Source organism: Vulpes lagopus, chromosome 2 (assembly GCF_018345385.1).
Source record: "Vulpes lagopus strain Blue_001 chromosome 2, ASM1834538v1, whole genome shotgun sequence".
Classification (NCBI taxonomy): Eukaryota; Metazoa; Chordata; class Mammalia; order Carnivora; family Canidae; genus Vulpes; species Vulpes lagopus.
This window is the reverse complement of record NC_054825.1, coordinates 158,074,662-158,088,125: the sequence shown is the minus strand read 5'-3', so window position 1 is coordinate 158,088,125 and position 13,464 is coordinate 158,074,662. Positions and strand designations below refer to the sequence as shown.

General features: G+C 45.9%; 1 protein-coding gene across 1 annotated transcript; it reads left to right on the top strand.

Moving 5' to 3' along the window:
* The first annotated feature begins 268 nt into the window (after nucleotides 1-268).
* On the top strand, nucleotides 269-5,155 carry LOC121478651 (cationic amino acid transporter 3-like). Its single transcript, XM_041733796.1, has 11 exons — nucleotides 269-677; nucleotides 1,187-1,345; nucleotides 2,343-2,520; nucleotides 2,726-2,838; nucleotides 3,005-3,227; nucleotides 3,370-3,509; nucleotides 3,610-3,712; nucleotides 3,895-4,097; nucleotides 4,290-4,456; nucleotides 4,766-4,874; nucleotides 5,037-5,155. The coding sequence occupies exons 1-11, from the start codon at nucleotides 305-307 to the stop codon at nucleotides 5,153-5,155; spliced, it is 1,887 nt and encodes a 628-aa protein (XP_041589730.1). The 5' UTR covers nucleotides 269-304.
* The last annotated feature ends 8,309 nt before the right edge of the window (nucleotides 5,156-13,464 follow it).

Genomic DNA, 13,464 nt, shown 5'->3' with positions numbered 1-13,464 from the left:
GAATAGGGGCAAGCTTTACCGAGTACCAGGCACTGTCCTGGAAGCTTTTGCTTGCTTCTTTTCAAGTAACTTTGGTATGTATTAAAGTTTTCTGGTAACTTTGAAATGTATTAAAAGTCTTACTCTCATTTGAGGAAATGGAAGCGCAGAGATGAGTGACTTGCCCAGGATGTCCTGTCACCAGTGCTCTGCAGGATTGGTCTTCTGTCTGATGACCCCCAAGGCCACGGGCAATGGGTGTTCTTGACAGCTTTCTCTTGTTCTCTCTGCAGATCTTGGCGTCCTCCACTCAGCTCCACTGAGGATGCTGTGTCAGCATGTTTGCCAGTTTGGTCAGAAGCTGTTGCGCAGGCGGCCCCTGGGGCCAAAGCAGGGGGCTGAGAGTCACTTGGCCCGGTGCCTGAACACCCTAGATCTGGTGGCCTTAGGTGTGGGCAGCACCCTGGGAGCAGGTGTGTACATCCTGGCTGGCGAAGTGGCCAAGGACAAAGCTGGGCCGGCGATCATCATCTGTTTCTTGGTGGCAGCCCTGTCTTCTGTGCTGTCCGGGCTCTGCTATGCAGAGTTTGGGGCCCGCGTGCCAGGCTCCGGTTCTGCGTATCTCTACAGCTATGTCACAGTGGGACAATTGTGTGCTTTCATCACTGGCTGGAACCTCATACTCTCTTATGTCATTGGTGAGATGGCGGGGACGGTGTGGGGAGCCAGAGACTCAAGGTTTGAGCCGGGGGCTCAGAGAGGAGAGGTGCTGGGGCTTCACCCTCCATCCTGAGCACTTTGTCATCCACCTTGTCGGGGGTAGGTGGGTAATAGTGCAGGAAAACCCCCAAACTTCCTCTATTCAGTTCCATCCTGCTTTCCTAGAACAATGAAACTGGGGAAGAATGCGGACTCTAGGACGTGGGGAGGCAGAGCTCAGGTGGGAGAGAGGGAGACAGGTTTGGCAAGGCTCATCCCCTGTTCCCCAGCCTCTCTTTATTCTTGCCTCCATCTCTTTCTTACTGTATTAATTAGTTGACCTATTTTATGAATCACCTGTATCTGCTTTCCCCACCCCATGAAAGGAAACTCTTAGAGATTAAGTATTTCGTCTGGTTTCTTTCCCTCCCAAAAAAGATATTCCATAGTTCATAGTAGGAGTTCAGTTTATGTTCGTCAGGGAATATTTGTCCTACTACTCCCACAGGTGCTGCCAGCGTGGCCAGGGCCTGGAGCTCTGCCTTCGATGATTTGACTGGGAACCAGGTCTCTCGGGTCCTGCAGGGAAGTTTCTCTCTGCAGGCCCCCCACATGCGGGCCACACACCTGGACTTGTTCGCGTTGGGCCTGGTGCTGCTGCTCACTGGTGAGGCCAGGATCATCTAGGGTAGGAAGAGTGGGGTGTGGAGGGGGAACTACGCATGGAATGGTGAGCAGCACTGGGAGGGAGGGTCTGCAGTGAGAAACAGGAAGGCAAATCTTAGACTACTGGGTCTGTCCCTGGGCACTATTGACATTTTGGTCTGGATCAGTCTTGGGTGTGAAGGGCTGTCCTGTGCATGACTGGCGTGTGTGTTTTAATCATTGTTGGATGTTGAGCAGCTTCCCTGGCCTCTACTCACTAGCTGCCAGTGGGACCTACACTCCCAAACTGTGACAGGATGTCTTCAGACATTACCAAATGTCTCTTGGTGAACAAAGTCACCCCCCAGCTGAGAATCATTTACTTTGATGGGTTTCTTCTTCTGCACTGAGACCAAAGTTGTTGTTTTTTTTTTTAATTGAGGTGAAATTCACACAACATGAAATTAACCACTTCATTTTTATTATTCCTGGCTTTACGAGATTTAATTGACGGACGACATTGTGCAAGTCCAAGGTGTATAACACGGTGCTTTGGCACTCATGTATATCACTTGATTACCACAATAAGAAATTAGCCATCTTAGAGGACACAGAGATGTGCACCTTCATGTAGTTCCAAACCCCAAAAGGGGGATCCCTGGGTGGCTCAGCGGTTTAGCACCTGCCTTTGGCCCAGGGCACAATCCTGGAGTCCTGGGATCGAGTCCCGCGTAGAGCTCCTGGCTTGGAGCCTGCTTCTCCCTCCTCCTGTATCTCTGCCTCTCTCTCTCTATGTCTATCATAAATAAATAAATATTAAAAACAAACAAACAAACTCCAAAAAGGACCAGTCACCACTGCTCTGCAGGATTGGTCTTTCTCCCCCAGTAGGAACCCTCATACCTACTAAGCAGGCACTGCCCATCCCCTCTCCCCTCAGCCCCTGGCGACCATCGGTCTTGCTTTCTGTCATATGGATTTAGTTATTCTGGATATTTCATATTCCATCTTTCCCACAGGACTCCTGGTTCTGGGAGCTAGTGAGTCAGCTCTGGTTACCAAGGTGTTCACGGGTGTGAACGTTTTGGTTCTTAGCTTCATCATCCTCTCTGGCTTCATTAAGGGTGATCTACACCATTGGCAGCTCACTGAAGAGGACTACAAACTGGCCATGTCTGCCTCCAATGACACTTCTAGGTTAGGAGGGCACTCTTGGGTATGGTAATGTGTGTGGGGTGTACAACTGGGAACACCATGGGGAATAAAGAGGAATATGGTGGGCTGGTGGATCCAGATGATGAGCGAGGGTAATGGAGCCCAGGATATACGGTATTGACTAAGCTGTCAGTAGAGATGGCTGAACACACACACCCTTGTCCTTCCTTGTGCCTTCTCACTGCAGCTTGGGCCCTCTGGGCTCTGGAGGGTTTATGCCTTTTGGCTTTGAAGGGATTCTCCACGGAGCAGCTACATGTTTCTACGCATTCGTTGGTTTCGATTGCATTGCCACTACAGGTAACATGGTCATTCTGTCCCATCAGGGCTTTGGGCACAGTTGGGCTGCCCTCGGGCAAAGGGTTGATAGGAGGGTAGGGTAGCCTATTGAAGGTGTAAGAGGGAAGAGGATTTTGCACCTTCACCCCCATGTTTTCCTGACTTGGTACTTCCACCCATCCTGCAGGAGAAGAAGCCCGTGATCCTCAGCGTTCCATCCCCTTGAGCATCATAATCTCGCTCTTCATCTGCTTTTTGGCATATTTTGGTGTCTCAGCGGCACTCACCCTCATGATGCCCTACTACCAGATTCATCCGGGCAGCCCCTTGCCACAGGCATTTCTCTATGTGGGATGGGCCCCTGCCAGATATGCCGTGGCTGCTGGAACTCTCTGTGCTCTTTCATCCAGGTCCGTGTCTGCCTTCTCCCTGTCTGGAAGATTGTCCCCTATCCCAGCCCTTGGGATTGAGAGATGAGAGGGAGAGCCACCTGACCCCACGCCAGTTGGGGTCTGCCCTGCTCCTCACAAACTTTCTCATTTTCTCCTCCAGCCTCCTGGGCACCATGTTCCCCATGCCTCGAGTGATCTACGCAATGGCAGATGATGGGCTCCTTTTCCGGGGACTTGCCCGGATTCATCCCCGCACACACACCCCCATGATGGCCACCATAGTGTCTGGAACTTTTGCAGGTGAGGAAACAAAACCCACTCCTTCGATCTATTTCCCTTACTTGGATATTTCCAGTGGTTCCTCATCCCCCTCCCCCACGTTGTTTGTGCCTCATTCTAGCGTTCATGGCATTCTTCTTTGAGCTCAGTGATCTTGTGGACCTCATGTCGATTGGGACCTTGCTTGCTTACTCCCTGGTGGTCTTTTCCGTTCTTGTTCTCAGGTGAGACTCCACTGCATCTGACTGGGGGTTCTTGGACTCATTGGGTTTGATGAGGAGCTAATCGTCTTTGCTTCATGCTGCCTCCTAAGTAAACTGTGGCACTCAGGGAGGGAAAAGGTGGATCAGGCTGCCTGATGTTGCGTGAACAGGGGCTGGTATTATCTTAATACCTTTCATTTCAGGTACCAGCCAGACCAGAATTTAAGCAAGAACGAGAAAACAGAGATGGAAATAATTGAGAGAAAGCCTGCACCTCAAGCAAGTTCTTTGAAATCTGTACCTGAAGCAGGAACCGTACAAGCTCTGTGGAGTCTCTGTAACCCAGTCAACACCACCCCAACTCTGAAATCTGGCCACATTGCCTATGGATGTGCCTTACTGCTTGGTGAGCAGTGGGATTTCTGTCTATGGTGAGATGGGTGGGACCGTGTGTCTTTGGCAGCCAAGGAGGAGGCTCAGAGAGATGGTGCCCCTTCTTAATGGGGGTAGTTTGAGGTGGGGTGTGACCCGGGACCTTGACATATTTGTTAACATCTTCTGGAGTTGGACCTGTTCTCTTCCAACTTGACCCTTGCAGCTCTCCTGCTGACAATCCTGTGCCTGATACTGGCCCAGTGGCCCAGCCATCTGTTCTCTGGAGACCCGGTGTATATCACAGGGTGTGTGCTGCTGCTGCTGCTCATTATTGGGCTCACTTTCATCATCTGGAGACAGCCCCAGAACCCCACTCCTCTTCACTTCAAGGTAGGTGACTTTATGCCCCCAGACGACCCACCCTGAGTGAATGAACTCTGTATGCTTTGAAGTCTTACCACTCTGGGCTGGGTCAGGGAAGAAAATAGTCAGTTGCTAAAACAATAGACTGTTCCCTGATCCACACTCAGCTAGACCAGTGGGTACTTTACCAGTACCCACTCCTTTGGGAACACCCAGTGGGATATGAGCAGGCACTGAAGGTACAGCATAGGACTGGAGTTTTCCTTCCCATCCACATGGGGATCTCCCTTCCAGACATCTGTGCTGTGTTCAGGGATTAACTGATTTTGCCCACAGGTCCCTGCTCTGCCTGTGCTCCCACTGGTGAGCATCTTTGCGAATGTTTACTTGATGATGCAGATGACCTCTGGGACCTGGGCCCGATTTGGCGTCTGGATGGTGATTGGTAAGTGGCTTTCTGAAGAAAAGAGGCTTCTTCTGGGCCACAACTCCTCTTCCTACTACCTTTTCTAAAACTGTCTCAGAGGCCGTAGTAGGTGGCCTGTTGGGCACTTCTAAGTTGGAGGAGTGCCTACTTTTCCACCACTTTGTCTCATTTCCCTACTAGGATTTGCCATATACTTTGGATATGGGATCCGACACAGCTTGGAAATCAGTGATGAACAGCCACCAGCCTCAAGCTCCCAAACTCTTGACAAAAACATCCCTGGTGCTGAGTTAGCTTAACCACAAGAAACAGATGCTGTGTGAAATCCCTCCATACACTGGAGGTATCTTCTGGTTCAAGGGAGACTTTGAGCCTATATGGAGTGTGAAGGTGGGATGTGTTTAGAGCTCTGTATTTATTGCCGGTGGACACAAATGCCTTTAATCTTGTTTAATTTTTAAGTAAACTTTTAAAAGTTTAAAATTGCATACTTCATAAATGTGCAGCAAGATGAATTTTCATAAGGTACCAGCAATGTAATCAGCAACCAGAGGAAGGAATAAATATTGCCTGCATAAGAAGTGCCTTCTTGTGCCTATTTTTTTTTTAATTTATTTATTTATGATAGTCACAGAGAGAGAGAGAGAGAGGCAGAGACACAGGCAGAGGGAGAAGCAGGCTCCATGCACCGGGAGCCCGACCTGGGATTTGATCCCGGGCCTCCAGGATCGCGCCCTGGGCCAAAGGCAGGCGCCAAACCGCTGCGCCACCCAGGGATCCCTCTTGTGCCTATTAATCCAGCAAAAACACAGATTGCCACATGGGAAGAAAATGCAGGTTTCACCTCTATATTGCGTCAAGAATTATACTTTAGTTTTTATTTTCTTAATTTTAAAAAATCGCTATCCCGAACATGGGGCTCGAACTCACAACCCCAAGATCAAGACTTGTGTGCTCTATTGATTGAGCCGGCCAAGCATCCCTGAAGAATTGTACTTTAAATATTAGGGCACAAATAGACTAAAATGAAAGGAAGAGGCACATCTTGCAAGTGGTAATGGGAAGCTGCCACAGCTATGCTAATATCAGACAAAGGAGACTCTAAGAAAGAGCGTAATACCAGATGAAGTGGATCATTTCATAACATCCAAGAGAACTGATTTTTATTTTTCTGCCAGCTCTATTGAGATATGATTGATTTGTAACCTTGTGTAAGTGATCGTTTTTCTTTATATTTCTGTTGTACTCTTAAGAGTTACACAGGAGGGTTCATGAGGAAAAGTTGTGAATTGAAGAAAATTGCATTGCCAGAAGTGGGGGGTAGGTGGGAAGTAATGGTGGTTGATCAGTGGGTGTAGCTGGGTGGAATGAAAAGACAAAACTAAACACAATGCTTGAAACTGAGAGTCTTTTTTTTTTTTTTTTTGAAGATTTCATTCACTTATTCATGAGACAGAGAGAAAGGCAGAGACATAGGCAGAGGAAGAAACAGGCTCCATGCAGGAAGCCTGATGTGGGACTCGATTCTGGGTCTCCAGGATTGTGCCCTAAACTGAAGGCAGTGCTGAACCACTGAGCCATCCAGGCTGCCCAAAACTGAGTCTAGATGCTGAAGATGTCAGTAATAGCCAAGCACAGGGTCGTCTGTGCGATGAACTCAAGAAGAGTGAAGAATATGATCACTGAAGGATGGAGGTCAAGAAACTGAGTAGTGATCTGGTGAATTTAAAAACAAAGATGGGAGAGGATTAACAAAATTAGAAATATTGCCATTTTGCAAGTCCTAGTGAGACGACAGGCCTAGGCAGCATTAGTTAATGGAGACAAATTAAGGTGAAAGGCTGATGGAAAAAGGTTATCATTGTCACTACTGATGTGGGACAATCAGATACAGGCGCATCCCAGCGTGCTACAATAGTCCACAGAGCGCTACCCATAAAGGGTTGATGACAAAATCAATCAGAATGTAATCAAGCCTCTAGCACCCATCAACTCAGAAGACATATGGGACAGTGTTACAGGTCAACTGAAAACACAATCAGACAAAACTGGGATGTGGACAATTCTCCAGGAAAAACAAAACAAAAAACATGAAATGAGAGGACACAAACTGGAGAAATGTTTCAGATTGAATAATACTTATGAGACACAAGAGCCAGATGCTGACATTTGGAGGATCAATCTACCTTATCTTTTGCCAGACAGAAGTCATATTCTAATCACCTAGTTTTGTAGAGTATGATAAAGGTACTGTGGCTGTTTATTTTTTAATTTTAATTTTTAATTTTTAAAGATTTTATTTATTCATGAGAGGCACAGAGAGAGGCAGAGACACAGGCAGAGGGAGAAGCAGGCTCCATGCAGGGAGCCCAATGTGGGACTCGATCCCCGGACTCTAGGATCATTTCCTGGGCTGAAGGAAGGGGCTCAACTGTTGAGCCACCCAGGTGTCCCTATTTTTTAATAAAAAAAAAAATTAAAAAATTTCAAGGGAGGTTGGGAGAGAGAGAGAGAGAGAGAGAGAGAGAGAGAGAGAGAGAGAATGAGAGTGAGCAAGACCACAGGAGCAGGGGGAGGAAGAAGCAGATTCCTCGCTGAGCACGGAGCCTGAAGTGGGGCTCAATCCCAGGGCCCTGGGATTATGATCTGAGCTGAAGGCAGATACTTAATTGACTGAGCCACCTAGGTGCCCCGCTGTGGCTGTTTTTTAAATGTGTGTTAAGATTTTGGATGTGTTTTTAAAGACCTCAGCCATGGGGGCAGTGATGGAGAGGATAGTGGTAAAAGAGGATGGTGGTCTGGATCTGATTTAGAACAAGTTCACTGCTTTATAGACTCTAAAAGGTGGTTGTGAAAATATGAATTAGAGAATATTAAAGAGTTGATTACCGTAAACTTAGAAGATGTATAAAAGTGGTTGCTGGAGGTCAACAGTGTCTTGTGTTGAGAGTAATGGTGACAAGCTCCTTAGACATGAACACTACACTTACAGGATCTTGTGAGCAACACAGGCTCATTCCATGCAGTTCTGCAGGTGACAGCCAGTGTGCAGTGGGTGGAGGACTTCACAGGTGTCGTCGAAAGGAATGTGGAGGGTAGCTGACAAATGCAGCCCTAAGGGGCAGACAGTGCTGGTAGCAATTTTCTTTTTTTTTTTCTTTTTTTAATTTTTTATTTATGATAGTCACACACACACAGACAGAGAGAGAGAGAGAGAGAGGCAGAGACACAGGCAGAGACACAGGCAGAGGGAGAAGCAGGCTCCATGCACCGGGAGTCCGACGTGGGATTCGATCCCAGGTGTCCAGGATCGCGCCCTGGGCCAAAGGCAGGCGCCAAACCGCTGCGCCACCCAGGGATCCCTGGTAGCAATTTTCTTTCTTCAAGTGTTAACTGCTCACGATGGTGCTGGGAATTCAGTGGTAAACATGAGAGACACAGTCACCTGCTTCAAGAGACATTTACCTCAGGTAGATGAAATCACCATTTTACTTTAGTTCTGGAAAATCTGCAAATCCCAGTGTGTATTTTACACTTTGCCACCTGGCAGTATTTTAAGAGCCCAATAGCTAGTGGCTACCATGCTGGATAATGCTGCTCTAGAATTTCCTTCCATGCTTACCCATCGGTGTAGTGCAGCAGTCAGGCGAGCTATAGTCCATGGCCCAAATATTGCTTGTCACCCAATTTCTGTATGGTCTAGAGCTAAGAATCATTTTTTTTTTTTTTTAAAGACTGTAAAAGGGATACTGGTGCATGGAGCCTGCTTCTCCCTCTGCCTGTGTCTCTGCCTCTCTCTCTCTCTCTCACTGTGTGCCTTTTAAAAAGAAAATAAAAGACTGTAAAAAAAATAACTATGTGACTTGGAGCATATGCGGCCAATAAAACCTAAAATATTTACTATTTGGTTCTTGGTAGACAAAGCTTGGCAACCTTAGGTTTGGTGGAACAGAAGTGCTTGGGTTTATTCTGTGCATCTGCTGTGTTTATGAGTTCAGATTCTCCTTGTGTTTCGAGGAGCTTCACTTTTGCCACCTATGTCTACAAGAGATTGAAAGCATCCCTAGTGATCTCTGACTTCTCTTTGTATAATTACTTCTTTTTTGAGTCAACCTAGCCAAAGCCTTGTCAATGGTGGTGATTTTTTTCAAAGAACCAACTCTTGGTTCCGTTGATTTTTTTTTTTTTTGTATTTTTTTTTAAATTAATTTTTATTGGTGTTCAATTTACCAACATACAGAACAACACCCAGTGCTCATCCCATCAAGTGTCCACCTCAGTGCTTTTTTTTGTACTTTTGTTTTGAAGTACGCTCTATGTCCAGCATAGAAACCTGCACAGGGCCTGCACTCACAGTTCAGATCAAGACCTGAGCTGAGATCAAGAGAAGGATGCTCAATTGAGCCACCCAGGTGCCCCTTTGTGCCATTTTTTTTACTGTTTCATTTTTCCTCCTCTCCAGTTCCTATTTTTCTTCCTTCTGCTCACTTTGGGTTTAGTTTCTTTCTTTTTTTTTTTTTTTTTTAATTTATGATAGTCACAGAGAGATAGAGAGAGAGGCAGAGACACAGGCAGAGGGAGAAGCAGGCTCCATGCACCGGGAGCCCGATGTGGGATTCGATCCCGGGTGTCCAGGATCGCGCCCTGGGCCAAAGGCAGGCGCCAAACCGCTGCGCCACCCAGGGATCCCGGTTTCTTGTCTTTTCAAATGTGTTTATTGCTCTTAGTGTCCTGAGCACTCCTTTCACGGCATCCCACACATCTTGATTTTCACTCCCATTTTCTAGAAACTAGTGGTTCCTAATATATGATTTAATTTCTACATACTATTTCCCTCTCCTTCTGTTAATTTCTAGTTGGATTCCATTGTGGTTAGAGAAGATCCAAGGGCTCCAGTGCTTTTTAGTTTTTTGATACTTGCTTTGTGGTCTACTGTATGGTCTACCCTGGAGAATGTTCTGTGTCCTTTGCTGGTAGTGTTGTGTCTGTTAGGTTTACTTGCATCTGCTTTTTTTTTGTTTGTTAGTTTTTTAAATAGATTTTTTTAAATTTTTATTTATTTATAATAGTCACACAGAAAGACAGAGAGAGGCAGAGACACAGGCAGAGGGAGAAGCAGGCTCCAGGTATGGAGCCTGACGTGGGACTCGATCCCGGGTCTCCAGGATCACGCCCTGGGCCAAAGGCAGGCGCCAAACCGCTGCGCCACTCAGGGATCCCTTTAAATAGACTTTTATTTTTCAAGACAGAGTGCGTGAGCAGAGGAAGGGACAAAAGAATCTTTTTTAAAGATTTATTTTAGAGAGAGAAGGGGTGGGAGGAGAGACAGTGCATGAGCAGGGGGAAGTAAAGAAAAAAATCCTTAAGCTGACTTCTTGCTCAATGTGGAGCCTGATTCAGGGCTCAACCCCACGACCTCAAGATCATGACCTGAGCGGAGATCCAGAATCCGACACTTAACCAACTTAAGCGTCCCAGGTGCCTATTTTCTATTTTTCCACATCAATCTCCTGTCCAGATGTTCTATCCATTATTGCAAGTGGGGTAGCGAAACCTTTACTTGTGCCTGCAGAACTCACTCTCTCTATAGTTGTCAACGTTCATTTCATGTAATTTGGTTTAGTGTGTATATAATTGGTATATGAATTTTATTAATAGATTTGTTTCCTGTAAGTTTTAGACTTGAAGCCTGTGTTGTCTGATTAATGTAGCCATCCAGCTAATGGATGAGGAAGGAGTTCATATTTATAAAGATATTTTCTTAATGGCTTTACCATGCAGATTATAACTGACATCCTAAATTTGTAACAATCTAGTCCAAACTGATGCCAACCTAGAATCAGTAACAGAGACACTGCTCCTCCCTAGCTCTTACCTAATTCCTGCTTATCACTGTCACAGTTACAGCTTTATACGTGCCCATTAACACAGACTGATAATTTCTTATGCATTTATCTTTTAAGTCATGTAGGAAATAGGAGGGATTACAAACAAAAAGTGTATCGTTGGCTTTTACATTTACCTATGTGTAGTTACTGTTTCTTTATATGCCTTCAAATTATGATTGAGTGTCCTTTCATTTCAGCGTGAAGGACTCCCTTTGGCATTTCTTGTAGGGCAGGTCTGTTAACAAGCAACTCCTTTACCTTTTATTCAATGTCTTAAATTTCTTTCGTTTTTGAAGGACAGTTTTGACAGATGAATTCTTGATTGGCAGCCTTTTCTTTCAGCACTTTGTATCATTCCTCCCTGCCATGAGATCTCATGAACCCTCGTACCAACTTTTAGATATATCCTTAATGATAATGTCTGAGGCTCATCTATTCGAGAAGGGAATGCATTATTGAGGCTCAGTAAAATTCATTTGTTCAACAGACATTTCTTGACTGCCTACAATGTACATGGTGCTTATTGTTCAAAGGGATCAGGAGTCAGAGGTGAGCAAGCCAAAAAAGGTCATAGGATTCAAGAACTCAAACTCTAAGGAAGAACATAGACAATAAACCAGTGAACCAGTAGAAACTTGTTTTGGAAATGCTCCAGAAGCAAATGAGTAGTGATGTAACAGGGAGAGCTGCATCAAGATGCTTTAAACTTTATTTTCCTAAATACTTAAACTGAATCAAGGATTATGTACTGACACTTTGATGGGCAGCAAGAAAAAACTTGTCAGAGCTACCCTGACGCCAGAGTGGCAACCACTGGGAGACTGCACTCTTCAAAACTAGATTAAAAAAAAAAAAAAAAGTACAAAAAAAAGCAGAGCTTGAAGGTTTTTAAAATTGAAATTGTGGAACACAGGGGGTCTTTATTGTAAAGGGGATGGAGGTCAGATATAGAGGAGAAATGCTGACATGGGACTGACTCCCAGGCCAAAAATGGAAACCCTGGTTGAGAAGCATGATGCTGGGAACTTCTGGCAATTTTCAGGCAAGCAATGCCTAGCACTAGAAAAAAGAATCTGAATGAGTGCAAGATGCTAATGAAGTAATAGAGTGTGCTGAAGGCCCAGAAATAAAGGCCATGTTAAGACAAACTCTTAAAAAGTATAATATATGGTATTAGAAATTACAGAGGATAATCACATAGCATATACTTATAGCCTTTTGATGGACTCATGGAGTACACGAACAGTTCTGTGTAAACTGGAAATTGCAGGCAATTTTTTTTAAGATTATTATTTTTTAAATTCATGAGAGACACAGAGATAGGCAGAGACACAGGCAGAGGGAGAAGCAGGCTCCATGCAGGGAGCAGTAAGATCCCGGGTCTCCAGGATCACGCCCCAGGCTGAAGGTGGCACTAAGCCACTGAGCCACTCGGGCTGCCCAATTACAGGCAATTTTATGACAAACTTTTGAGCACCAGTAAAAAGAAAAGGAGGCCAGGCCAAAGATAGAACATGCCACTAGCGACTTAAAATCTGGGATTTTATGGACCTCTCTCCACCTCAATTCCCAATTGTATTGTTTGTAAGGATAATTTTAAAACTGAAAGGGACAGAAGGGCTGAGATGCTGCCTCCATTCCCCTCACCACCGCCCCTGCACACACCAGAAGGGGAGTCACCTCTTCTGAAACCATGCCCTCATCCAGTTGCAGGAATGTTCTGATTCCTGCCCTGGTGTAGACAGCTGCTGATTCTGCCTGCCTGGTATCTATCTGGTCAACATACATGAGAGCCCCTGATGTTAAAATCTCTAGCCCCACTCTACCTGTGGGCCTTAGGCAAGTTCTAGGGTGGTTATAAGGCATGGTTGGCACCTGAAATATTTTCAATCCATCCTGCCAAGGGCAGAGTTTCCAGGATAGATTCTTGAACCAGTCAGAGAGACTCCATTCTGCAAAATGTGTGGAAATGTTTTGGAGACTTTTTCTACCTGGTAATCTAAGTCCTAAGTATGATAGGTCCTGGCGTGGTCAGGAGCACTGTGTGCAGCCTCAGCATTAAAGCTACCCTAAGGAAGCACAAACTCAACGCAGATATTTTGAAGTTGTGGGAGCCTGGGTACACACAAGGCTAAAGCCAGTGATTCCTCTGCCCAAGTCCATTTTTATCCTCCCAACCCCCATTCCCTTCGGCTACTTTGAATTAGGCTTTTGCTCCTTGAACCAGAGTCCTGATACTTTCTTCCCGTTTGCTTCTGTGGATCACCCCTATGTCCAGGCAGCATCCTGCATCTTGGCTGTGTTCACCCAAGGCCTGCCCAGTACTGCCTCTCCTGGGGCTTCTACTCTGTGTTATCTCTACCATGACCCTCACAAGTCCCTTTAAAAAAAAAAAAAAAAGATTTTATTTATTCATGAGACACACACAGAGAGGCAGAAGCAGGCTCCATGCAGGGAGCCCAATGTGGGGCTCGATCCTAGGACCCTAGGATCACACCCTGAGCCAAAGGCAGGCACCCAACTGCTGAGCCACCCAGGCGTCCCACAATCCTCTTCTTTATGGTCCCCTCACATCCTTCCCCCATCATACTCCTTCCCTTACCCTCTCCCTGCCCCTCCATTTATTTAGGATAGAATCCACCCACACCTGGGGTCTGAGGATACTGGTATTCAAGTCCTGAGGCAAACCACACATAAGCCCTACTTTGACCCCAGACTCT

Bases quoted from the DNA above. Each gene is read 5' to 3' on its own strand.
- LOC121478651 (XM_041733796.1), top strand. From the start codon at position 305: ATGCTGTGTCAGCATGTTTGCCAGTTTGGTCAGAAGCTGTTGCGCAGG. The intron at 2,839-3,004 runs GTAACATGGTCA...CCCATCCTGCAG, and splicing joins CGATTGCATTGCCACTACAG to GAGAAGAAGCCCGTGATCCT. The intron at 3,713-3,894 runs GTGAGACTCCAC...CTTTCATTTCAG, and splicing joins TTTTCCGTTCTTGTTCTCAG to GTACCAGCCAGACCAGAATT.